Source organism: Myotis nattereri, assembly GCF_964212035.1.
Source record: "Myotis nattereri genome assembly, chromosome: 6".
Taxonomy (NCBI): domain Eukaryota; kingdom Metazoa; phylum Chordata; class Mammalia; order Chiroptera; family Vespertilionidae; genus Myotis; species Myotis nattereri.
Window position 1 is genome coordinate 99283023 of NC_138081.1, and position 23085 is coordinate 99306107.

Here is a 23085-nt window from a genome sequence, read left to right on the forward strand (position 1 = left end):
GGCCGGAGCGGCAGCGACGCCCTGGAGGCGGCGGGCCGAGGGCAGGCCGAGGGCGGGCCGAGGGCGGGCCGAGCTGCGTGGGGGCAGCAGGGGAACCAGCCCGAGCGCAGCCGGAATCGCTGCGGACAGACGGGCGGACAAGGTGCTGGGCGAGCACCAGAGACGTCGTCACACGGATCAGGCGCCTCGGGCTGTGAGGGGCATGGAAAGCGGGCGTTCGCTGTGCTTCCCTGGAAGTGGCCCCGCTGGGAGCCGCCAGCCGAGTGTCCGGGGCCGGGGCCGGGGCCGGGGCGTCCTAAGTTCCGTTCAGAGGTCAGAGTGAAACGGAGGGGCCGTGCCGCTTACAGTGTGAGGTGTTACATTTTTAAAAAATAAAAATACTTAAAAACAAGGACACTGCCGAGGAAACACGCAGGGACTCTGCCCCTTTGGGTGGGAACGGGCCAGGAGGAGGCTCCGTCCCTCGCAGGCCCTGTGCCTCCGGGCTCTGCTGTGGACGCTGGGGAGGTTTTCCCGAGTCAGCGGTCCACTAGCAATCAGGTTTCCTCCACTCTCTCAGCTTCTAGAAAGTTCCTGGAACTCGTGTTTGGAAGGGCCGTGCACAGGTAGGAGCACAAGAGGAGAAAGCTCAGCGCGTCCCGAAGGACAGCCGCGCTGGGGACACGCTGACAGGGTGCCCGGAGGCTGTGCGTGCGGTGCGGACGGGACGGGCGTGTCCTCTAAGCGTTCTCTCGCTCTCACCGGCGTGACCTGCGTCTCTGCGTGAGATTCAAAGTGACATCTCAGGACTTGAGTCTGCGTTTCATTAAAAACTTTTTTAAAGCCACTAGTTTTTTAAAAAAATTTTAAATTGATTTCAGAGAAGAAGGGAGAGAGGGAAACATCAACGATGAGAGAGAATCACTGATCGGCTGCCTCCTGCACGCCCCCTGTTGGGGACCGAGCCCACAACCCGGGCCTGAGCCCTGACCCGGAGTCAAACCATCACCTCCTGGTTCACAGGTCGACGCTCAACCACGGAGCCACGCCGGCCGGGCTTAAGTTTGCATTTAAAACATGGCGTTGGCTTTGCAAAACGGAACTGGTTTGCGTGTGACGTAGAGACGGTCTTGCAGCCTCGGTGTGCCGTTGGCAGTCGCCTCCAGGTATCAAAGCGAGGGAGAGGCCCCCAGCGGCCTCTTTCAGGTGCCTGGCACGGACAGGACCCCAGGTGGCACGGAGACGCCGGGTGCCTGGCACTTGGAGATGGGCACTTCTGCGTGATCGGAGTCCCCGGCGGAGGCTCACCTCCCTAAGCAGCAGCCCTTCCCCACTCAGCCGCAATGAATAAAGATGTTTTCAAATGCCCTGAGTGCTTTGCTTCGCCGAGTGGCGTCTGCGTCCTCGCTGCGCGGGCATCAGGTGGGTCAGGCCCGCCCACCGCGTTTGGCGACACCCAGCGCCCACACCCGCGGGCACGAGCGGCGTGGGCTTCTCCCACAGGAAGTGCTCGGGCTGGCCCTGCCAGTCCTGTCCTCCCGCCACCGACATTCAGGCTCCGCGTCTGCCTTCGTCTCCGCACCGGCTTCCGCCACGTCCGCGAATGGCCATCGGCACCTGTGAGAACACACTCGCCGGGAGGGCGTCACACCTCGGCCTGTCGTTAGTGGAGTAGCCGCACACACACGCACACTCATGGCGTCACACGCGTGTGAGCAATCACGTCTGTCTGTGTGACCAGGGACGGTTTTCTTGGTTCCTGCTACAAAGTGGCTCAGAGGTTCCCCATCGGTTCTTTCTGGACAAAGGAGACTTTTCACCCACAAACCTCAGCGGGGGTGGGAATGCAGGCAGGAGTGTTACCCTGTCAGCGGCACACCTCGGTCAGAGGCACCGCGGTATCGTGCAAACTGCTCGCCCATTTGCTCCTGAGGCCGGACAGGCTGGTGTGCAAGGGAGGCCTGAAAGGTCCATTTTCAGATCTTAAAAACGTGTGGGGATGTGTGCACGTCCCCGGCGTCCGTGGGTGTCGGCACAGAGACCCTGGCCATGGGCATGCGTGTGGGCTTCCGTGCCCGGGCACCCTTCGCTGGGGCTGCCGGGATGAGAGGCCGGGGTCCGAGACCCGGGCCTGGGCAGGTGGGTGTTCCCGGGAACCTCACTCCTGGTGGGCAGACGGCTCCCCTCCGGGGCCTCACATGGCCACAGCCGGCCGTCTGTGCTCCCAAATCCCGTCTCCGCTCCTTAGAGGACCCAGGCGGGCTGGGTTAGGGCCACCCCACAGACCTCCCCCGCCTTAATCTCCCTTTACCACCCCGTTTCCAATGCAGTCACTTTCTCAGAAACAGCGGGGTTGTCAGCGTGGGCATCGGCACACGCCCTGTGCCCTGTGCCCTGTGCCCTGTGCCCTTCGTCCGTGTGGGATAAGGTGGCAGCGGCATCTCTCCTGCCCCTCGGCCTCTCTGCTGCCTCGGGGTCAGGCAGGCCATCCAGACGGTCAGCAGGGGGCTGGGCCCCAGGCCGATCTCAGGGGCCCAGAGGCTGCCTGGCTCCTGCCGTCACCGAGGAATGCCTTCCGCCGGGTACCCTGCGTCCTCATGCCCAGAGCAGCGGGGTCCCCCGGGCGCGGGAGGGGAAGGCGGGGGCCGCACCCCTCGCCTCGGGGAGAACGGACTGAGGGTCTCAGGAGCCAGTTCAGCTGCACTAAATGTGTGAGAACACAAGCCGCCGGGGCCTCCGCTGAGGCGTCTGGGACGAGGCCAGAGGAGGGCCAGGGAGACAGGCCAGCAGGATGGGCCCCCAGAGCCCCGACCGGCACCGTGGCTGGGCCTCCCCCCGTGACTTGCCGGGCACCCCACAGTCCCCGGACCCCGTCAGTCAGAGTTTTCAGACTACATTTGGAATTTATTTATTATTATTTTAATCTATTTTATTGATTTCAGAGGAAGGGAGAGGGAGAGAGAGAGAGAAACATTAGGAAGAGAGAGAGTCATTGATCTGCTTGCCTCCTGCTCACCCCACACTGGGGATGGAGCCCACAACCCGGGCACGTGCCCTGACCAGGAATCGAACCCTGACCTCCTGGTTCATAGGTCGATGCTCAACCGCGGAGCCACCTGACCAGACAGAGCCAGTAATTTTTTTAAAATATATTTTATTGATTTTTTACAGAGAGGAAGGGAGAGGAATAGGCAGTTAGAAACATCGATGAGAGAGAAACATCGATCAGCTGCCTCCTGCACACCTCGCACTGGGGATGTGCCCGCAACCCAGGTACATGCCCTTGACTGGAATCGAACCTGGGACCTTACAGTCCACGGGCTGATGCTCTATCCACTGAGCTAAACTGGTCAGGGCCAGAGCCAGGATTTCATAAGCTTCAGCTTCTGCTGGTGTTGGGGACTAACTGGGTTCCTGAATTCCAGGTGATGTTTGGGGACCTTTTCCCGAACCTGTTACGCGGGGAGACGAGGCGGCGGGCATCCTGCTGCGCGTGCTGGCATCACTGGGGACCTCATTCCTCTCTTCGGAGCCGCAGCCCGGAAGGGGACCTGCCCGCGGGCCGCCTGCCTCCTCGACGGGGCGCCGCTGCCCTCTGCTGGCCGCAGGCCGCCCCCGCAGGAGTGCTCCCTCAGCCACAGGCTCCCCAACCCCACGTGGCCAAGTGGCCGGGTGGCAGTGCGAGAACTTCAATACAATCTTCTACTGTGTCCTCTGGAAATTGGAATAAAACCCTTGGAGTAATTAAGTTCAAAAATCGGGCTGCAATTCACTCTCATTGCCTTTAATACTCACCTAACGGGAGGCCGGCTCCTTCGTGGCTTTTGCCACGTGACTGCCTGTGTTTTTGTGTGTTTGCTTCCGTGTTTGTTTTGTTTACAGCACATGCGTGTTTTTATGAATGTATGTATATGTATATGATTTGGGAAATAAGGTCTCTCTCTATATCTTTAGGTGCCTATTTTAGGACACAATTTTAAGGGCATGATAACTAATAAAAAAGAGATTTTACTTTCAAAGATGAGATATAATTGCCCGGCCAGTGTGGCTCATTGGCTGAGCATCATCCCATAAACCATGAGGTCAGGGTTCAATTCCCGGTCAGGACACATTGTTTGGTTGCAGGCTTGATCCCCAGTGTGTGTCGTGCAGGAGTCTGCTGATCAATGATTCTCCCTTATCATTGATGTTTCTCTCTCTCTCTCTCTCTCTCTCTCTCTCTCTCTCTCTCTCTCTCTTCCTCTCCCGTCCTTTCTCTAAAATCAATAAAAATGTATTTAAAAAAAATAAAAGATGAGATAAATCTACTTGCTAGGAACTTTCTGAAGCTTTAAAGCAGCGGTTCTCAACCTGTGGGTCGGGACCCCTTTGGGGGTTGAACGACCCTTTCACAGGGGTCGCCTAAGACCATCGGAAAACACATCTATAATTACATATTGTTTTTGTAATTAATCACTGTGCTTTAATTACGTTCAATTTGTAACAATGAAATTGGGGGTCACCACACCATGAGGAGCTGTACTGAAGGGTCGCAGCATTAGGAAGGTTAAGAACCAGTGCTCTAAAGGTAAGGCATCTCCTCTCTCTAACTTTCTAAATTCTGGGTCTTTGGGAGCTTGTCTCCCTGATGGTGAGGACGACGGAGGGGCTGTGGGTGTGGGTGAGTCAGGGTTCGTGGGGAATCGTTCCTGCCTCTGGTCTGGGCGGCGTGACGGATGGGGGTGGGGGGTGGAGACACCTGCCGAGGCCGACAGCCCACTGGGGGTGGACACTCAGCAGTGTGGCCTTTCTGTCGGGGAGAGCCTCCTCCACGAGCTCGGTCAGCGACGGCCCTGCCTCCCCCTGACTCCCGTCCAACCGGCAGCTGCACATGGCCCTGCACCCAGGCAGTGCCGAGGGCTGGGGATCCGGGGCCCTGAGGGCTGCAGATGGGCCAGGATCTGGCCAGTGTCAAGAGCTGGGGATGGGCCGGGATCTGGGCGGTGCTGAGGGCTGGGGCTCAGGGGTTGGGCGGTGCCGAGGGCTGGGATGGGCCGGGATCTGGGCGGTGCCGAGGGCTGGGGCTCAGGGGCAGGGCCTGGCACCTGCTGTCCAGAGGGCACCCAGCAGCAAGGAGGCTGAGGCTCGCTGGGGAGGCAGAGCTGTGGTCGGAGGCCCGTCGTCCACCGTCCGCCTCACTTCCCTTTCGAGCCATTTCCTTGCTCAGAGGAAACCATTCGGAGGAGGGTGAGCATCTCGTTCCGCCGCCTGTTTAAGGAGGAAGTGTCTGGGCGCAGAGCTGCAGGCGTCCGCGGGCGCGGGGACCAGGCACCGAAGACCCCCTCAGACGGGCACTCGCGAGCCTGGCCCTCGTGTCTGAGCTCTGGTCCCGCCGCACACACGTGTGGAATTAAACTTGATGGGACAGAATCCTTATGAAGGTCTCAAAGGGTTTGCAGGAGAAAACAGTCACAGACACCCGTGGAGCAGATTTCTCTCCACCCGTCTCACGGGCTCCCTGTCGGGCTCACGGGCTCCCCACCAGGCTCTGCATAGACCAGCCGTGGGCAAACTACGGCCCGTGGGCCGGATCCGGCCCGTTCGGCTGTTCTATCCGCCCGCGGAGCCAAAAGAGCGGAGGGTTCTCTTGCTCTCCCCTCTGCGCCTTCACCAGCAGCTGTGTTAACGTGGCAACGTCGGGAAACATGGCCCCAGCTCCTTCTTCTGAGTCCAGTTTAAGAACCCATTGTGGCCCTCGAGTCAAAAAGTTTGCCCACCCCTGGCATAGAGGGTGCGTAGGGAAAAGTAGGTCCCTAAGGAGCCCCCGTCCGGCTGGGACGTCAGCAAAGATACGAGCACACGCTGATCACTTGCACCAGCAAAGTGACAGCCGCTGGCTGCGTTCGACGGGCAGGCGCTGTGCTCAGCCCCCCAGCCGGTGCCGTGTTCAGCCCCACACGCTCCCCGCTGGCCTGCATCACCCCCGTGTCACGGTAGAGGACAGGCCGAGAGGCGTGGTGATGTGTTTCGGGTCACGGAGCTGGGAAGGGACAGAGCAGGGCGTGGACCCCAAGGCCCCGACCGCGGCCACTGACCCGGCCTCGGCCCTGGCTGCACGTGGACAGTCGGGAGGCGACTCCAGGCCCCGCGTTGGAACCCGGTTGGCTGAGGCCCGTGTTTTCTAGAAGCTGCAGGTCCCCACCGGCCGCGCTGAGCTGGCTCAGGGCCGAGCAGGAGGAGGGCCGCCGGCTCTGCCCACGAAACAGGCAGCGAGACCCCGAGAGGCAGCCGCACTGGGATGTGACGTCCCCATTTGCCCGGCTGACATGTGAGCTGGCGGGGGGCGGGGGGGGGGGGCAGCTGCAGCCTCCTGGGGTCACGGGAGGGCGGAGGGGCCGTGTCTGGGAGGCACCTGTGCCTGGGCAGCTCTGCCCACCTGGGCCGAGTGGGCAGCTGTGGGGTCAGGTGGCCTGTGACCGCGGTCAGTGTCCCTGGGCAGGGAAGCGGTTAGGAAACGTCACCGGAGAGACGACCGGGTAACCCAGGAAAGAAGCCTGTGTGGATGGAGGGTGGCCTACGGACTGAAGGGTCCCGGGTTCGAGTCCCAGCCAAGGGCACAAGCCCGGGCTGCGGGCTCCATCCCCAGTGGGGGGCGTGCAGGAGGCACCGGTCCATGATTCTCTCTCATCACGGATGCTTCTCTCTCCCTCCCTCTCCCTCCCCCTTCCTCTCTGAAACCAATGAAAATGTAGGTCCCTTTGAATTGCCCGGGGGGAGTTTAGGGACGTGGGGATGTCGATGTGAAAGGGTGGCTTTTCCAGGCAGCACCTGAGGCTGCAGAGCGGGGAGCTCCGGGGGGAACCAGGGGCGGTGCTTTCAGCGAAAGGGAGCACAGCCCTGGACGCCCCGCGGGGGGCGGGGGGGGGGTACCGGCCTTCCTGTCTGCGCCCGCTCGCTCTCCCTCAGCCCTGAGAGTCTGTGCACCTGGGAGGGAGGAGTCGGGGCAGCCTTGGCGCTGCGGTGGGAACCAGGCCCCAGGACCCTGAGCCCGTTCTTCTCCGGGGTCAGGCGTCAAGGTCAGGTCTGATCAGGACCTCCGTCCCCCCTCCCCGTGGGCAGGCAGGTCCGAAGGCAGTGGTTGTGCCATTTCTATTGCCCGACACCGTGGGTTCCAGCCTTAAATGTTACACGGGTCACGGGACCACCCTCGGGAAGGCAATGCTCTCTCTGTGGGCAACGCAGGCCTGGCTCCCGCGGAGGCCGCTGGGGAGGCGGCCAGGTGAGCAGCCGCCAGGTGTGGCCGCGGGGACCCCATCATTACAAAGCAGCCCCTGCGCCTCCGCTGAGCACGTGGCTGAGTCCCTGTGGGGACCCCACGTCCAGGTTTGAGCAGGGAATGAGGTGAGGGGTCAGGAAGGCGACTCCCACACCTTTTCGTCACCATCCTGAGCTACATGTTAGGGCCGTCCTTTGAGAGGAATGACGTGAGGCGATGCGGCCGCTGCCCGCGTGGCCAGGGCTGGGTGCAGCCGCCCACCTTCCCTGCAGGCCCCCGGGCGCCCTCTGCCCTGTCCTGCATGGCATCGAGTGGGATCCCCCTCCACAGCCCTGGCCCCTCAGCCCGGCTCCCGCCCGGGGCCCCCAGCACCGCGGAGGGTTAAAGGCATTTGCAAATTCACATTTAGAGCACTGTTCCGGAGGGATTGCGAGACATTTAGTGAGAAAGAGTTTGTTACAATGACCAGGGCGCTGGGCTGTCTCTGACGTAACGGACAGTCGTGCAGACAAAGCAACGAGCATGAACCTGGACCGACCGGTGCCCAGCCTGCTGGGTGCAGACCTCCCACCCCAGCCCGCCCTGGCCCGCCAGGCCCACCACCCCGTGCGCCTGCGCAGCAGGCGGGAAGCGCACACACTTGCATTTACCAACAAGCCAAGAGGAGAGTGACTCACGGAGACGAGAGGGAGTGAGATTGACAGGGCCTCCGGCTCCTCCCCCACAGGGGCCGCCTGGACAGCCCTGGGGGGCTGCGGTGTGGCCATGTCACGGCAGCCACGCACACAGGGACCGGGAGGCCCCGCGTCCTGTCTGATCTGCGGCCGTTTTGTGTAGCAGCCGAAGGAAGTGCTGGCGCACAAGACGAAGAAGAACGTCCGTTTTGCTGACGACTGTGGCCTCTCCTTGCAGCGCAGTCTCGAGGTTTCTCTTCGCCCAGATCCTGACAAAGGTCCCGGGGCGCCCAGGAGCCAGGGCGGGGGTCCCACAAGCCCGGGGCGGGCCGTGCTCAGGAGTCCGAGTCCCTGAGGTCACAGGTTGGGGCCTGGGTGCCCGGCCCTCGGCCCCGGAGGCTGAGGAAGACCTTGCGGTAGGAGTGCCGGAACGCGGGGTTCGAGAAGCAGTACACCACGGGGTTCAGCACGCTCTGCAGGCCGGTCAGGCTGCTGGCCACGTCGGCCGCGAGCACCAGCGCCCGGCGGGCCCCGCAGCCGCCCACGCCCCGGCACACGGCCAGCGCCGCGTGGGCCAGGAAGCTGGGCAGGAAGCAGAGCACAAACAGAACCACGACGGCGGCCAGCAGCGCCCGGGCCCGCTGCAGCTTGGGCTGCTTGCCCGGCGCCCGGAGCCGCCCCCGCAGGGCCCGGATGATCGCCGCGTTGCAGAACAGGACGAGGCCGAAGGGCAGGATGAACTGGGCGAAGGACAGCGCCTCCTGCCAGGCGCGGCCGGAGGGGCTGCCCGTGCTGGGGTCCGACGCCGGGCACTCGGCCTCGGGCACGAGCAGGCTCTGGTGGTTGAGCACGGCCACCAGGAGCCAGACCAGGCCCGAGACCCCCCAGGCCGCCCGAGGGGACAGGAGGTTGACCCTGAGCCGCGGGTGGACCACGCGGAAGTAGCGGTCCACGGCCACCGCCGTGAGGAAGGCCACGCCCGCCCCGCGGCCCAGGGGCCACAGGAAGAACAGGGCCCGGCAGGGCGCGCGGCCGAGGCCGCAGGTCTTGTGCCGCAGGAAGAAGGCGGCCAGGAAGGGCAGGCAGAGGGTCAGCAGCAGGTCCGCCAGGACCAGGCTGACCAGGTAGACGGCGGGCGGCTTCCACGCCTTCAGGCGGAAGAGGAGCGTCCACAGGGCCACGGCGTTGCCCAGCAGGCCCAGCCCGCACTCCAGCGCCAGCAGCGAGGCCACCGCCGCCTCCGCCCCGACGCTGTGCTCCGAGCAGTTAGCTGGCGGCATGGCCCGCGTCCGCGGAGGCTCCCAGCGCGGACAGTCAGCCCGGGGGATGCTCTCGCCGAGGGGAAGGGAAGCCTCTCCTGCGGGAGCTCCAGCTTCTGCATTTTCTCGGCAAGAAAAGCGCTGAGGCAGCGCCGGCGAGTCAGGGGCAAACCGAAACCGGCCTGGGAACGGCCGGAGCAAAACCCCCGCGTCTGCTTCGGTTTTGTTTTGCCTGAAGAAGGGGAACTTGTGGTCACCCCCCCCCATGAGGTCCAGCTGCTGCCCGAGGCCGCCGGGGCCTGCTCCGTCCTCAGCTGCCCGGCACCGGGGAGCCAGGTGCGTGGACCCTTCTCTGTCTTTTTAGAATGAAAGGCTGGGCTCTAGGGGAGCGTGCTGCCTGGGAGCCGGAGCCCACTGCGCCCGCTCGGTTCCCGGTGGTCAGGCCCGGCTCCCACCTCCGCTTGTTTTACTTTCACGTTCGCTTGGAGCTGGAGCCAGAAAAGCACTCACCACTCTTTCTTTTCTCTGGCTGCATATTTCGTGTTCTTTCCTAGTCCAGCCCCGAGAGAATGTGAAAGTAAAAGAAGCCAACTCACCTTGGTCCCCGCCCCCAGCTGACCCCAACTCACCTTGGTCCCGGCCCCCAGCTGACCCCAACTCACCTTGGTCCCGACCCCCAGCTGACCCCAACTCACCTTGGTCCCGGCCCCCAGCTGACCCCAACTCACCTTGGTCCCGGCCCCCAGCTGACCCCAACTCACCTTGGTCCCGACCCAAACTCACCTTGGTCCCGGCCCCCAGCTGACCCCAACTCACCTTGGTCCCGACCCCCAGCTGACCCCAACTCACCTTGGTCCCGACCCCCAGCTGACCCCAACTCACCTTGGTCCCGACCCCCAGCTGACCCCAACTCACCTTGGTCCCGACCCCCAGCTGACCCCAACTCACCTTGGTCCCGGCCCCCAGCTGACCCCAACTCACCTTGGTCCCGGCCCCCAGCTGACCCCAACTCACCTTGGTCCCGACCCCCAGCTGACCCCAACTCACCTTGGTCCCGACCCCCAGCTGACCCCAACTCACCTTGGTCCCGACCCCCAGCTGACCCCAACTCACCTTGGTCCCGGCCCCCAGCTGACCCCAACTCACCTTGGTCCCGGCCCCCAGCTGATCCCAACTCACCTTGGTCCCGACCCCCAGCTGACCCCAACTCACCTTGGTCCCGACCCCCAGCTGGCCCCAACTCACCTTGGTCCCGGCCCCCAGCTGACCCCAACTCACCTTGGTCCCGACCCCCAGCTGGCCCCAACTCACCTTGGTCCCGACCCCCAGCTGACCCCAACTCACCTTGGTCCCGGCCCCCAGCTGACCCCAACTCACCTTGGTCCCGACCCCCAGCTGACCCCAACTCACCTTGGTCCCGGCCCCCAGCTGACCCCAACTCACCTTGGTCCCGACTCAAACTCACCTTGGTCCCGGCCCCCAGCTGACCCCAACTCACCTTGGTCCCGACCCCCAGCTGACCCCAACTCACCTTGGTCCCGGCCCCCAGCTGACCCCAACTCACCTTGGTCCCGGCCCCCAGCTGACCCCAACTCACCTTGGTCCCGACCCCCAGCTGACCCCAACTCACCTTGGTCCCGACCCCCAGCTGGCCCCAACTCACCTTGGTCCCGGCCCCCAGCTGACCCCAACTCACCTTGGTCCCGACCCCCAGCTGACCCCAACTCACCTTGGTCCCGACCCCCAGCTGACCCCAACTCACCTTGGTCCCGGCCCCCAGCTGACCCCAACTCACCTTGGTCCCGACCCCCAGCTGGCCCCAACTCACCTTGGTCCCGACCCCCAGCTGACCCCAACTCACCTTGGTCCCGGCCCCCAGCTGACCCCAACTCACCTTGGTCCCGACCCCCAGCTGACCCCAACTCACCTTGGTCCCGGCCCCCAGCTGACCCCAACTCACCTTGGTCCCGACTCAAACTCACCTTGGTCCCGGCCCCCAGCTGACCCCAACTCACCTTGGTCCCGGCCCCCAGCTGACCCCAACTCACCTTGGTCCCGACCCCCAGCTGACCCCAACTCACCTTGGTCCCGGCCCCCAGCTGACCCCAACTCACCTTGGTCCCGGCCCCCAGCTGACCCCAACTCACCTTGGTCCCGGCCCCCAGCTGACCCCAACTCACCTTGGTCCTGTTCAGCCTGATTTGGGCTTTGGAGTGAGGTGGACTTTGGTTGTAATTCTGTGTCCACCGGCCGCACTGAGTCGGGGAAGCAGGTAAACGCGTGCGCCCGCCCGTCACCTGGGGGCAGAGCAGGGCACCCGCCCGGGGAGCACGTGCCGGGTGCATGGCTGTGGCGTGTGCTCGCCGAGTGGCTGCAGGACCCGGCGGCGGGGGGTGAAGCGGGCACAGTTAGGCTGTCGTTGGGGTAGGAAGGGGAGAACAGAGAGGCTGGCCGTTTGCTCCAGGCCGCGGGCCGGGAGGGGGAGCAGGACCTCCCGGCCCAGGTCCCACCGGACCCAGGCTGCGCTGCTCAGCTGCTTCCCAACCCGCACATCACCCGTCTCAGCCACGCGGGTTCAGCTGCCTCTTCCTCTTGTAAGAAAGTCCCCCAAGCGCCTGGAATCGTTGCTCTAAACCCCCACACACATTTGATTCCATTAATTTCCCTTCCCAGTTTGCTTTTACATCTAAGAATGGCCGGAAGGGAGAGTTTGTCATGATCGGCTGCGTACTCTGAGGTTCTCCTGAGCTCGGGGAAGTTTGCAGGGAGGACCCTCCCCCACTCGCCCCTCCGGACACCAGGTCCCGGTCTGAGAGGCCCAAGGGGCTCAGGGAGCCCGCTACACGCAGTCATGTTCACGGTGTGTTTTATTATAGAGACGGGCACAGGTCGGCACCAGCCAGGGGAGGAGGGATCGGCCGTCCCGGCAGGCGGTCCGTGTGGAGCATCCGTGTGGGGCATCCGTGTGGAGCATCCGTGTGTGGAGCATCTGTGTGTGGAGCATCCGTGTGTGGAGCATCTGTGTGTGGAGCGTCCGTGTGGAGCATCCGTGTGGAGCATCCCTGTGTGGAGCATCCCTGTGTGGAGCTTCTGTGTGGAGCATCCGTGTGTGGAGCATCCGTGTGGGGCATCCGTGTGGAGCATCCGTGTGGAGCATCCGTGTGTGGAGCATCTGTGTGTGGAGCATCCCTGTGTGGAGCATCCCTGTGTGGAGCTTCCGTGTGGAGCATCTGTGTGTGGAGCATCCATGTGTGGAGCATCTGTGTGGAGCATCCGTGTGGAGCATCCGTGTGTGGAGCATCCGTGTGGAGCATCCGTGTGTGGAGCATCTGTGTGTGGAGCATCCCTGTGTGGAGCATCCCTGTGTGGAGCTTCCGTGTGGAGCATCTGTGTGTGGAGCATCTGTGTGTGGAGCATCCGTGTGGAGCATCCTTGTGGAGCATCCCTGTGTGGAGCATCCCTGTGTGGAGCTTCTGTGTGGAGCATCCCTGTGTGGAGCATCCGTGTGGAGCATCCGTGTGGAGCATCCATGTGTGGAGCATCTGTGTGGAGCATCCGTGTGTGGAGCATCCCTGTGTGGAGCTTCTGTGTGGAGCATCCGTGTGTGGAGCATCCGTGTGGAGCATCTGTGTGTGGAGCATCCATGTGTGGAGCATCTGTGTGGAGCATCCGTGTGGAGCATCCGTGTGTGGAGCATCCGTGTGGAGCATCCGTGTGTGGAGCATCTGTGTGTGGAGCATCCTTGTGGAGCATCCCTGTGTGGAGCATCCCTGTGTGGAGCTTCCGTGTGGAGCATCTGTGTGTGGAGCATCTGTGTGTGGAGCATCCGTGTGGAGCATCCGTGTGGAGCATCCGTGTGTGGAGCATCCGTGTGGAGCATCTCTGTGTGGAGCATCCGTGTGGAGCATCCGTGTGGAGCATCCATGTGTGGAGCATCCGTGTGGAGCATCTGTGTGGAGCATCCGTGTGGAGCATCTGTGTGTGGAGCATCCGTGTGGAGCATCCGTGTGGAGCATCTGTGTGTGGAGCATCCGTGTGGAGCATCCGTGTGTGGAGCATCCGTGTGGAGCATCTCTGTGTGGAGCATCCGTGTGGAGCATCCGTGTGGAGCATCCATGTGTGGAGCATCTGTGTGGAGCATCCGTGTGGAGCATCCGTGTGTGGAGCATCTGTGTGGAGCATCTGTGTGGAGCATCCGTGTGGAGCATCTGTGTGTGGAGCATCCGTGTGGAGCATCCGTGTGTGGAGCATCCGTGTGGAGCATCCGTGTGGAGCATCCGTGTGTGGAGCATCCGTGTGGAGCATCCCTGTGTGGAGCTTCCGTGTGGAGCATCTGTGTGTGGAGCATCCGTGTGGAGCATCTGTGTGTGGAGCATCCGTGTGGAGCATCTGTGTGTGGAGCATCCATGTGGAGCATCCATGTGGAGCATCCGTGTGTGGAGCATCCGTGTGGAGCATCCGTGTGGAGCATCCGTGTGTGGAGCATCCGTGTGGAGCATCCGTGTGTGGAGCATCGGTGTGGAGCATCGGTGTGGAGCATCCGTGTGTGGAGCATCGGTGTGGAGCATCCGTGTGTGGAGCATCGGTGTGGAGCATCCGTGTGTGGAGCATCTCTGTGTGGAGCATCGGTGTGGAGCATCTGTGTGGAGCATCAGTATGGAGCATCCGTGTGGAGCATCCGTGTGTGGTGCATCCGTGTGGAGCATCTCTGTGTGGAGCATCGGTGTGGAGCATCAGTGTGGAGCATCCGTGTGGAGCATCTCTGTGTGGAGCATCGGTGTGGAGCATCCGTGTGGAGCATCCGTGTGTGGTGCATCCGTGTGGAGCATCTCTGTGTGGAGCATCAGTATGGAGCATCCGTGTGGAGCATCCGTGTGTGGTGCATCCGTGTGGAGCATCTCTGTGTGGAGCATCGGTGTGGAGCATCAGTGTGGAGCATCGGTATGGAGCATCCGTGTGGAGCATCCGTGTGGAGCATCCATGTGTGGAGCATTTGTGTGGAGCATCCGTGTGGAGCATCCGTGTGTGGAGCATCCATGTGGAGCATCTGTGTGTGGAGCATCCTTGTGGAGCATCCCTGTGTGGAGCATCCCTGTGTGGAGCTTCCGTGTGGAGCATCCGTGTGTGGAGCATCCGTGTGGAGCATCTGTGTGTGGAGCATCCGTGTGGAGCATCTGTGTGTGGATCATCTGTGTGTGGAGCATCCGTGTGGAGCATCTGTGTGTGGAGCATCTGTGTGGAGCATCCGTGTGTGGAGCATCCGTGTGGAGCATCCCTGTGTGGAGCATCTGTGTGTGGAGCATCCGTGTGGAGCATCCCTGTGTGGAGCATCCATGTGTGGAGCATCCGTGTGGAGCATCCCTGTGTGGAGCATCTGTGTGTGGAGCATCCATGTGGAGCATCTGTGTGTGGAGCATCCGTGTGGAGCATCCGTGTGGAGCATCCCTGTGTGGAGCATCTGTGTGTGGAGCATCCATGTGGAGCATCTGTGTGTGGAGCATCCGTGTGGAGCATCCGTGTGTGGAGCATCTGTGTGTGGAGCATCCATGTGGAGCATCTGTGTGTGGAGCATCCCTGTGTGGAGCATCTGTGTGTGGAGCATCCCTGTGTGGAGCATCTGTGTGTGGAGCATCCCTGTGTGGAGCATCCATGCCCCACTCGCTGGCCCCGGAGGGAGGGCCTAGGAGAGGGAGCTGGGGCCACTTACAGAAACAGGCGTCCTGTCGGTAACGGGAAGTGGGAGCACTGTGGAGGGAGGACGTGGCACAGTCCCCAGCTCCCGCGCTCGCCGAGCCTGTGGGTTGGAGCCGAGGAACCTAGCCCCTCCCCCGGGCATAGTCCCGCCCCGCACACATCACCCGGGGCTGGGCTCCTAGCACGCGCGTGCTGCAGGCAGGAGGCATCACTTGAAATTGCCATGTACTGCGACAGGAAAACTTCAATCCTGCAAAACTGAACTTTCAATGCACAACAAATAATTGTCCTCAAGCTCCAGCCCGGGGTCGAAACCATGATGTGCCGCCTGTAAAAAAGCTGTTTTTTCCTTCATTTTTTAGTGCAGGTTCAACTCACACACAAACTCACAATGAGGGACGCCCCCGAGTGTCTTCCAGAGTGAACACACGAGGAAGCGGGTCGGAGGGGGGAGGTGGCCCGGGACCGAGGGCTCCGCGCCCGGGACGGAGGGTTCTGCGCCCGGGACAGAGGGGGGAGGTGGCCCGGGACCTAGGGCTCTGCGCCTGGCCGGGCCCAACTGCACGGCTGCAGGACAGACGGCGGGACGTCACAGGGCGGGGCCCATGCCCCGGGCACTGGCCGCCTTGGGCCAGCAAAGGCCCGTCCAGGACACACATGAGCCGGAACCATGAGGAGCTGTTCTGGGCCCTGAGGTGGGGGGCTGTGCAGAGGCTATGGCCAGAGGTTCAGGGTCACTTTTTAAAAAATATATATTTTTATTGATTTCAGAGAGGAAGGGAGAGGGAGAGAGAGATGGAAGCATCGATGATGAGAGAGAATCACTGATTGGCTGCCTCTTGCACGCCCCGCCCCCCCCCATGTGGATGGAGCCTGCGACCAGGGCCTGTGCCCTGACCGGGAATCGAACCCTGACCAGCCTGGTTCATAGGTCAACGCTCAACCACTGAGCCATACAGGCCGGGTTCGGGTCACTTCTTACCCCGTGTGGGCTGCACGTGTGCTCACCTCCTGGATCTCTGATCGTCTCGAGCATGGAGCAGCGCCTCCCGCGCACCTGGCGTCACACCCACACGGCCGGCCGCCTGCAGGCCCTGTGACGTGAGAACCCGCGCGTCCGCTCTCCTCGGGAGCGCCTCTCCGCAGGCGGTTTGTTCGGACGCCGGAAGACGGTTCTAGCTCCTCGGGAACAAGTGCGGGGTGGGGGGTGGGGGCGGGGGTCTCACTGTTCAGGTCACATTGAAGGCCTGGCACCGAGCTTTCCCTCCGGGTCGTTGGGAGGGATTTGCGTGTCCGGCTCCCGGTCGGGGTGATGGACGGCGCGCTTCCGAGGCTCCCGTCGTGCCAGCGACCACGGAGTTGCACCCAGTCGTGCGCGTCCTAACGCTGGGCAGGCGCCGGGAAGCGGTCGGGAGGGTCCCTTTAAGCCAGGGCGTCGGTTTAGAATCCGGCCACTGTTCCCTGGCATTCTGGGGGGGAGGGGCGGGGGGCGAGCGGGCAGGCCCCGGGCCCAGGCCGCCATGGACGGGTGAGGGGGCAGCCGGTTGACGCGCTGAGGGTAGGGCTCCTAGACTGAGGGTTGAAGAGTTCGGGGCCAAAACACAGCCAGCCGTTCCCTGAGAGAAACGAGGAGAACGTGGCCTTTTCGGGGCCCCGGGAACGAGAAAGGCAGCCAAGTTCTGCGCGAAACTTCCGTAAAACCCGCCGAGGACGTGAGGACCGGATTGTTCGGTTGTTTTAGTTTTGTTGCTGGAAGATTCGAGCCTCCTCCCTGCGGAAAATGACGCTTGAACCAGCTCACCTCTCTCTGTGATAAATTGTCCATTTGTTAAATTTTTAAACAATTGATTTTAGAGAGAGGGAGGGAGGGAGGGCGTAGCATCGATCGCTTGTGTCCAGTACGAGCCCCGATCGGGAACCAAAGCTGCAGCCTTTTGGGGCGCGGACGCTGCTCCAGCTGCCGGGTCCCGGGCAGGGCTCAGCCGCTGGGCTGCAGCCGGACGTTGGTGACAAGTGCGTTCTGTTTCGATCTGAGCTGCCGCCCAGGTCCCCGCCCCCCCCCCCCCCCCCCCCGTGTCTGTGCGTGACAGCGTCCGGACCTCCTTCCCCTTCGGCCTCAACCCTTTTGAGGAAGAGCCCGGTCTCCTTAGGACGGACAGACGGATGAGGACGGGAATCAGCGGGGGTGGGGAGCACGCCCTCCCCTCTCGGGAGCTCAGCTTTCCTGTTTTGCTCTGTTTCCAGTTGCCCTGAGCCTCCTGGGACAGGCGAGACGGTCCCGCGTGTCCCCGCAGAGGCTGTGTGCTAACGCGGCCCTTGTCCTAAGGCTCCGCCCCTCAGAGCTGCGGGCGCCTGGGCCTGGAGCAGCATGGCCCCGACTCTCTAGGAGCCGACGCGTGGCTCCCCCATCCAAGCCTCTCCGCTCCCCTGGAGGCGCCAGAAAAGCCAGCCCTCAGCACAGCTGCTGAGTGTGCCCGGGTGTGTTAGGAGGTGTCTGCCCTGGTGTGTTTAGGGGGTGTCTGCCCTGGTGTGTTTAGGGGGTGTCTGATCTGGTGTGTTTAGGGGGTGTCTGATCTGGTGTGTTTAGGGGTGTCTGATCTGGTGTGTTTAGGGGGTGTCTGACCTGGGGTGTTTAGGGGGTGTCTGATGGTGTATTTAGGGGGTGTCTGATGGTGTGCTTAGGGGTGTCTGATGGTGTGTTTAGGGGGTGTCTGATGGTGTGTTTAGGGGTGTCTGATCTGGTATGTTGGGGGTGTCTGATGGTGTATTTAGGGGGTGTCTGGTGGTGTGCTTAGGGGTGTCTGATCGTGTGTTTAGGGGATGTCTGACCTGGTGTGTTTAGGGGTGTCTGATGGTGTGTTTAGGGGGTGCCTATTCAGCTCTGTGGACTGAGAGACCCTAAGATTCCACGGATGCAGCCCGACCCCTGAGCCAGCACTGACGGACGGGTGCCCGGTGAGTTTCTGTAATTAAAGCGTTTCTATGGGTTGCCGAGGAGAGGCCCCGTGTGGGCCATCCTGTGGCGTCCAGCCACCTGCTGGCCGTTTCTGGGTCCATGTGGAAGCACCGAGCAGGGAGGTGACCGTGGTGATGAGGGTCCCTCACACTCACCTGAGGAGGGGGTGGGGGGGCTGGCACCCGTCTCCCGCCTCCTGATGGCCCCTTCCCGCCAGGATGCTGGGGGCTCACATGGAGGCCGAGCCCCCCTCGGACACCGGCTGCCCCGAGGACCCCCTGGCCGGGGCCGACCCCCAGGAGACGGCCGAGCTCCCCAGGGCGGACAGCGGGGCCGCAGAGGTGCTGGTGAGCCAGGCGGTGGTGGGCCCCAACTCCGGGGTGGGGAACCCTGTCCCCAGCCGTCACCGTCCCGGCGTGCGGTCTCCCCGCCTCCTCCTCTCTCAGGGCTTTAGTGCTGCTCCGCGGGTCGCTGCCACCCGCCTCCGTGGGGGCCTGCGGAGCTTTACCTCCCGACGGGGAGAGGCAGCGCCCTGACTCTGCCGCCAGCTTCGTGCCCCATCTAAGAGGAGCGCGGCCTTAGAGACTGGGCCAGACCTGGCGGGGTGTTGACTGACTTCACTCGTCCCACCAGCCCCCCCCCCCGCCCCCCAAACTCTGCCAACGGCCCGCCTGACCTCTGAGCAGAGTGTCCGCGCCTCCCCACACGGTTTCTGGAGTGTAGACGACACCGTCGTCCCCGCCCACTGAGCTGCCTGTCCAGTGGCCGTGGCCACACCGGGCGGGACTGTCCCTCCTGGCCACGCTGTTTGTCCTCGGGACGCAGGGGCCGAAGCAGGGTCCTGGGAGAGCTGGTGGCGGGTGGGAAAGGCCGAGCTCCAGCCTCTAAACCGCGGCCGTTTCCACACGACCGGGGAGTCCGCTCCTGCTCCCGGGACTCGGGAAGCGCCGGCCCCGGCCGTGGCCATAACGGTGCCGAAGGCTCACGCGCACCCGCGATGGGCGAAGCCACGGGAGGCGAGCCCAACGCCACGGCCGAAGTCACCCGCCGCCCTCTGTGGAGTAACAACGCGAAACAAACTCTACTTAGTAACAAAGATGGCGCCCTGGCCGGTCTGGCTCAGTGGATAGCGCATCGGCCTGCGGACTGAAAGGTCCTGGGTTCAAGCCGGTCAGGGCACAGGCCCGGGTTTTGGGCTCGATCCCCAGCAGGGGGCGTGCAGGAGGCAGCCGATGAGTGATCCTCTCTCATCATGGATGTTTCTCTCTCTCCCTCTCCCTTCCTCTCTGACATCAATAAAATACATTAGAAAACAACAATAATAACGAAGATGGATGCAGGCATTAGCTCCACGCAGCTCCTCACGGCCGGAGCCCGGCTTTGGCTGAGCGGCCGGGTGCCACGGCCGGGCCTGTGACGCCGGCTGCACCTTCTCTTCCTGACAGCGGTTACGGCGGCAGGTGGCCGGGCTCCGGCAGCAGCTCCAGACGCAGCAGGCCCACTGGGCCGCCGTCCTCCGCGACCTGCAGACGCAGATAGACGCCCTGAAGGAGCAGGCCCCGCGGCCGCTGGGGCCCGACGCCAGCACATCCGTGGCCTCCGCTCGGCCGAGGAGACACACAGACGCTCCGGTAGGTACCAGGCTCTTCCGTTCGACCTGAAAGCAGCTGGTTAACGGGGCGGGTGCGTCCCTGCCGGGCGGGGCAGTGCTATCTCTCAGCTCTCTGGCCCCGTGGCCCCCGTCCTCATGAATAATTCATAGCCACCCCATGAATAATTCACGTCAGTCGCTGCCCAGATCGGCTCACACGGGCCAGCACGTCTAGTGACCAGGCATCTGATCACATGGCAGCCGCCACCACGGGGCTCTCCCCGCCGGGCGCGTGGGGCGCTCACTTGCTCACAGTGACCCTGTGAGACGGAGCCTATGGCCACGGCCACGCTGGTCCCGTGGCTGGTGGCCCCCAGCTGCATGTGAACAGCCTGAGACACCCCCACCCGAGGGCCTCGGGGCACGGGACACGGCCGTGTCCTCCTGTACCGTCTCCGCGAGGACACGCTCCTGGGGGCGAGCTGGGGTTGTTTCCTTTGTTGCCTCTGGGAACCAGGATATCGTGAGGTGGAGCATGACAGCGAGACACCCACGCCCACGTGGCCGCGCAGGACTTGGCGGCTTCCGAGAGGATCCTCCACGTGGAGGGGACCCCGGCCCAGTCCCCCCCTCCCCGGCCTCCCTCCCTCATCTCGGGCCGCTGCCATGACTGTCGCAGCCGCAGTGCCTGTGACGGCGGGACGCCCCCTGAATCCTGTGTGTGACCCATTGCCTTTCAGGCAGCGAAACCTGCTTGTGGAAGAGGGTCCCCTCCGTCGGCCGGTGAAGACACGACGAGGAAACATGCTGCCCAGAGCCGCAGCGCCCCTCTCCTCGGGCGGGCGCTGTCACCCCGGAGCGCACCCTCTTCCCAGGTGACCCCGAGCGCGCCTGCCTGCGACAGGAAGTGGAGGCCCGGGACCCGTCAGGAGCCCCCCCCCCCCCCCCCAGCTCCTCTCCAGCTCCCGCCTCCCGGGGTTGCAGTTCCCCCCCTGCCCCCCTCCCCCGCCCGTCACGGCCGCCCAGGGTCATGCTTGCCCGAGGCCGGCTTTTAAAGTAGCAAAAAATATATATATATATTGATTTCAGAGAGGACGGGAGCGTGAGAGAGGGATACAAACATCAATGATGAAAGAGGATCAGGGATCGGCTGCCTCCTGCACGCTCTCCACGGGGGATCAAGCCCGCAAACCAGGCATCAGGCCGAGACCTCCTGGTTCATAGGTCAACACTCGGCCACTGGCATTGCACACCTTTAAGCCCAGTTCTCAGGGCTCCATGTTGCTGCGATGGCCCATCTCCTCTCCACGTGCAGCCATGACTTTCCCGAGTCCGACAGCCGCTGGGCTGTCAAACGGGCAGAGGGGGCTCCGCGTCCTGTGTTCCCGGCGCAGAACCAGCGCTTCGTAGTGGAGCTCCCGGAGGCCCAGCCGGGCCCGCGCTGGCGTTTCTGGTAACAGATGGCTCCTAATGAGGCCCACGCTTGTTTCCAGCCGATCGGTGTAACGGTGGAGAGAATCGAGTCGGGGAAAATGGTGTCCTATGAGGGTGGAGACAAGGCCGTGTCCATCCGCCTCCTGATCCGAAGGGCAGCACCTGCCCGGCCGGGGCTCCGCGCGGAGGGGAAGCCGGCTCCCCGGGAGGTCGCCAAGGTACCGTGAGAAAACGGCTCTCATCGACACGGTTACAGGCAGAGCTTGGGTGTAGGTGACATTCCACTTTGGTCTCACACGAATCCTTCGTTCATTACGCAAAGTTTAATTATTGGGATAATTACACTCCCATAGCATTACGCTGGAAAGATGAACTGGCTGAACCGATCTCCGTGGGCTCGGCCAGGCTCTGTGTGTTTCTGCATTTTTAAACCGTGACTTTCCGTGCAGCGCCCAGCGCGGTGCTGTGGGCCAGGTCCTGGGGCGCCTTGAAAGCATTTATGGCCTGGCCGGCGCTGCCCTGTGAATGTTGAGCATCATAGGGGCTGAGCGTCGACCTATGACCCAGGAGGTCAGGGTTCGATTCCCAGTCAGGGCACAGGCCCAGGTTGTGGGCTCGATCCCCAGTGGGGGGCGTATAGGAGGCAGCCGATCCGTGATTCTCTGTCATCACTGATGTTTCTCTCTCTCTCTCCCCCTCCCTTCCTCTCTGAGATCGATAAAAATATATTTAAAAGCGTTCATCATTGAAAAGACAGGATTAGATTTGCATTAGAAAATAGATTCATTTGAAAAAGAAGAAGATGCTGGGGATGTGGCTGACCCGCTTGCTCCCGCTCCTCCCGTGTTCCGTGCGACCTCCTGAGACGAGGACTGCATTCTCTCCGCAGAACCTTCTGGTAGAACCAGCATCTTCCCCAGGCACAGCCCGGCCCATGGGCACCGGGACAGAGAAGGAGGGAGGACCCAGGCGCCCGGCCGGCCAGGTGGGTAGGCGGCCCCAGACACGCCCTCCTGAGCTGCCCGCCTGCCACCCGGGCCAGGCGCCCAGCGTCTGCCGGCATCGCTAGTGCGAGGCCAGCAGGTGTTTCCAGAACCCGGAGCCCGAGCCACAGGCTTTCCGCCGCCTCGGCCCCCACGCTCAGCCCCGGGGAGAGCGCCCTCTGGAGCAGGACACGCCGGTGGTGGGGCCCGGGATGGGCCGGGGGAGGGACGCGTGGCCGCCAGGGTGGTAAGGTCTCAGGAGCGCCCGCTGGGTGGGACCGGGACACCAGCTCCCTGGGCTGCCTAACGGTCCCCTCCCTGGAGCCCGAGGGCGGGTGGAAGCCTCCTCACTCCCGCCCCCGCCCCCGCTCCCCCCCCCCCCGCTCCCCGCGGCCTGAACGAGGCGCATTCATGCTCTTGGAGATGGATGTTTAGTGAATGGACTGCGGGAACGCTGCTTGGGGAGCAGCTGGAATCGGGTAAACGAGTCCTTTTTCTTTGGTGGAGTCGTTATCGGTGGTAAGGTTTTGGTGGGGGGGGGCTTATGTAAGTCGAATGCCTGATCTTACATCTCAAGAGGAGGAGGATGAGAAACAATTCGTGTCCCCTAAATATTTGGGTGCCTGGGTGGACCTGTCACTCAACCTCGGCCCCCTCCTGGGCTGTGGGCACAAAAACCAGTGCCTCTCTGCTTCCTCCTCTGAGCCCACCCACCTGCCTGCCCCCAGGTTCTTGCCTCACCCCTGCCCCCTCCCTGCCCTGCCCCACCCCCTGCCTCACCCCTGCCCCGCCCCCTGACCCCTCACCCCCTCACCTCTCCCCTCTGGCTCCCCTTCACTGGATGCGAAGCTGAAAGTCTTTGTTGCTCATTTGCATGTTTCTCTCCTTACAATGAACCCCCAAACACTCCTGGTTCATGGTGTTCCCATGAGAACATTGAAGACGTCATTTGTGCCTCTTCATTTCTGAGGGGAAACCAGCTCTTTACGCCTCACTGGGGGTCACTGTAGGTTAAGCCCTTAAGCCTCTACGACCGAGGGACACACCTTTGCGTCATTTATCTGGTGGGTTTGGGGTGAACTTGTGGTCTTGGTTCAAACCTCAGGCTGATGGATGGCTGTTGTGGGCCAGTAGGGGAGGCCGGCGGCCGGGGGGGGGGGGGCCAGCGGGGGGGCCAGCGGGGGGGCCAGCGGGGGGGCCAGCGGGGGGCCCGCCATCGACCTGCCTGGTGGGTGCAGGGGACACTCAGAGCCCAGCGTG

At 63.0% G+C, this 23085-nt stretch overlaps 1 protein-coding gene across 1 annotated transcript; it reads right to left on the reverse strand.

The window, feature by feature from the left end:
• Positions 1-8243: 8243 nt before the first annotated feature.
• Positions 8244-9188, reverse strand: GPR31 (G protein-coupled receptor 31; the record flags this gene model as incomplete). The annotated part of the gene is made up of 1 exon (XM_081094928.1): positions 8244-9188. The coding sequence occupies one exon, from the start codon at positions 9186-9188 to the stop codon at positions 8244-8246; it is 945 nt and encodes a 314-aa protein (XP_080951054.1).
• Positions 9189-23085: the final 13897 nt, after the last annotated feature.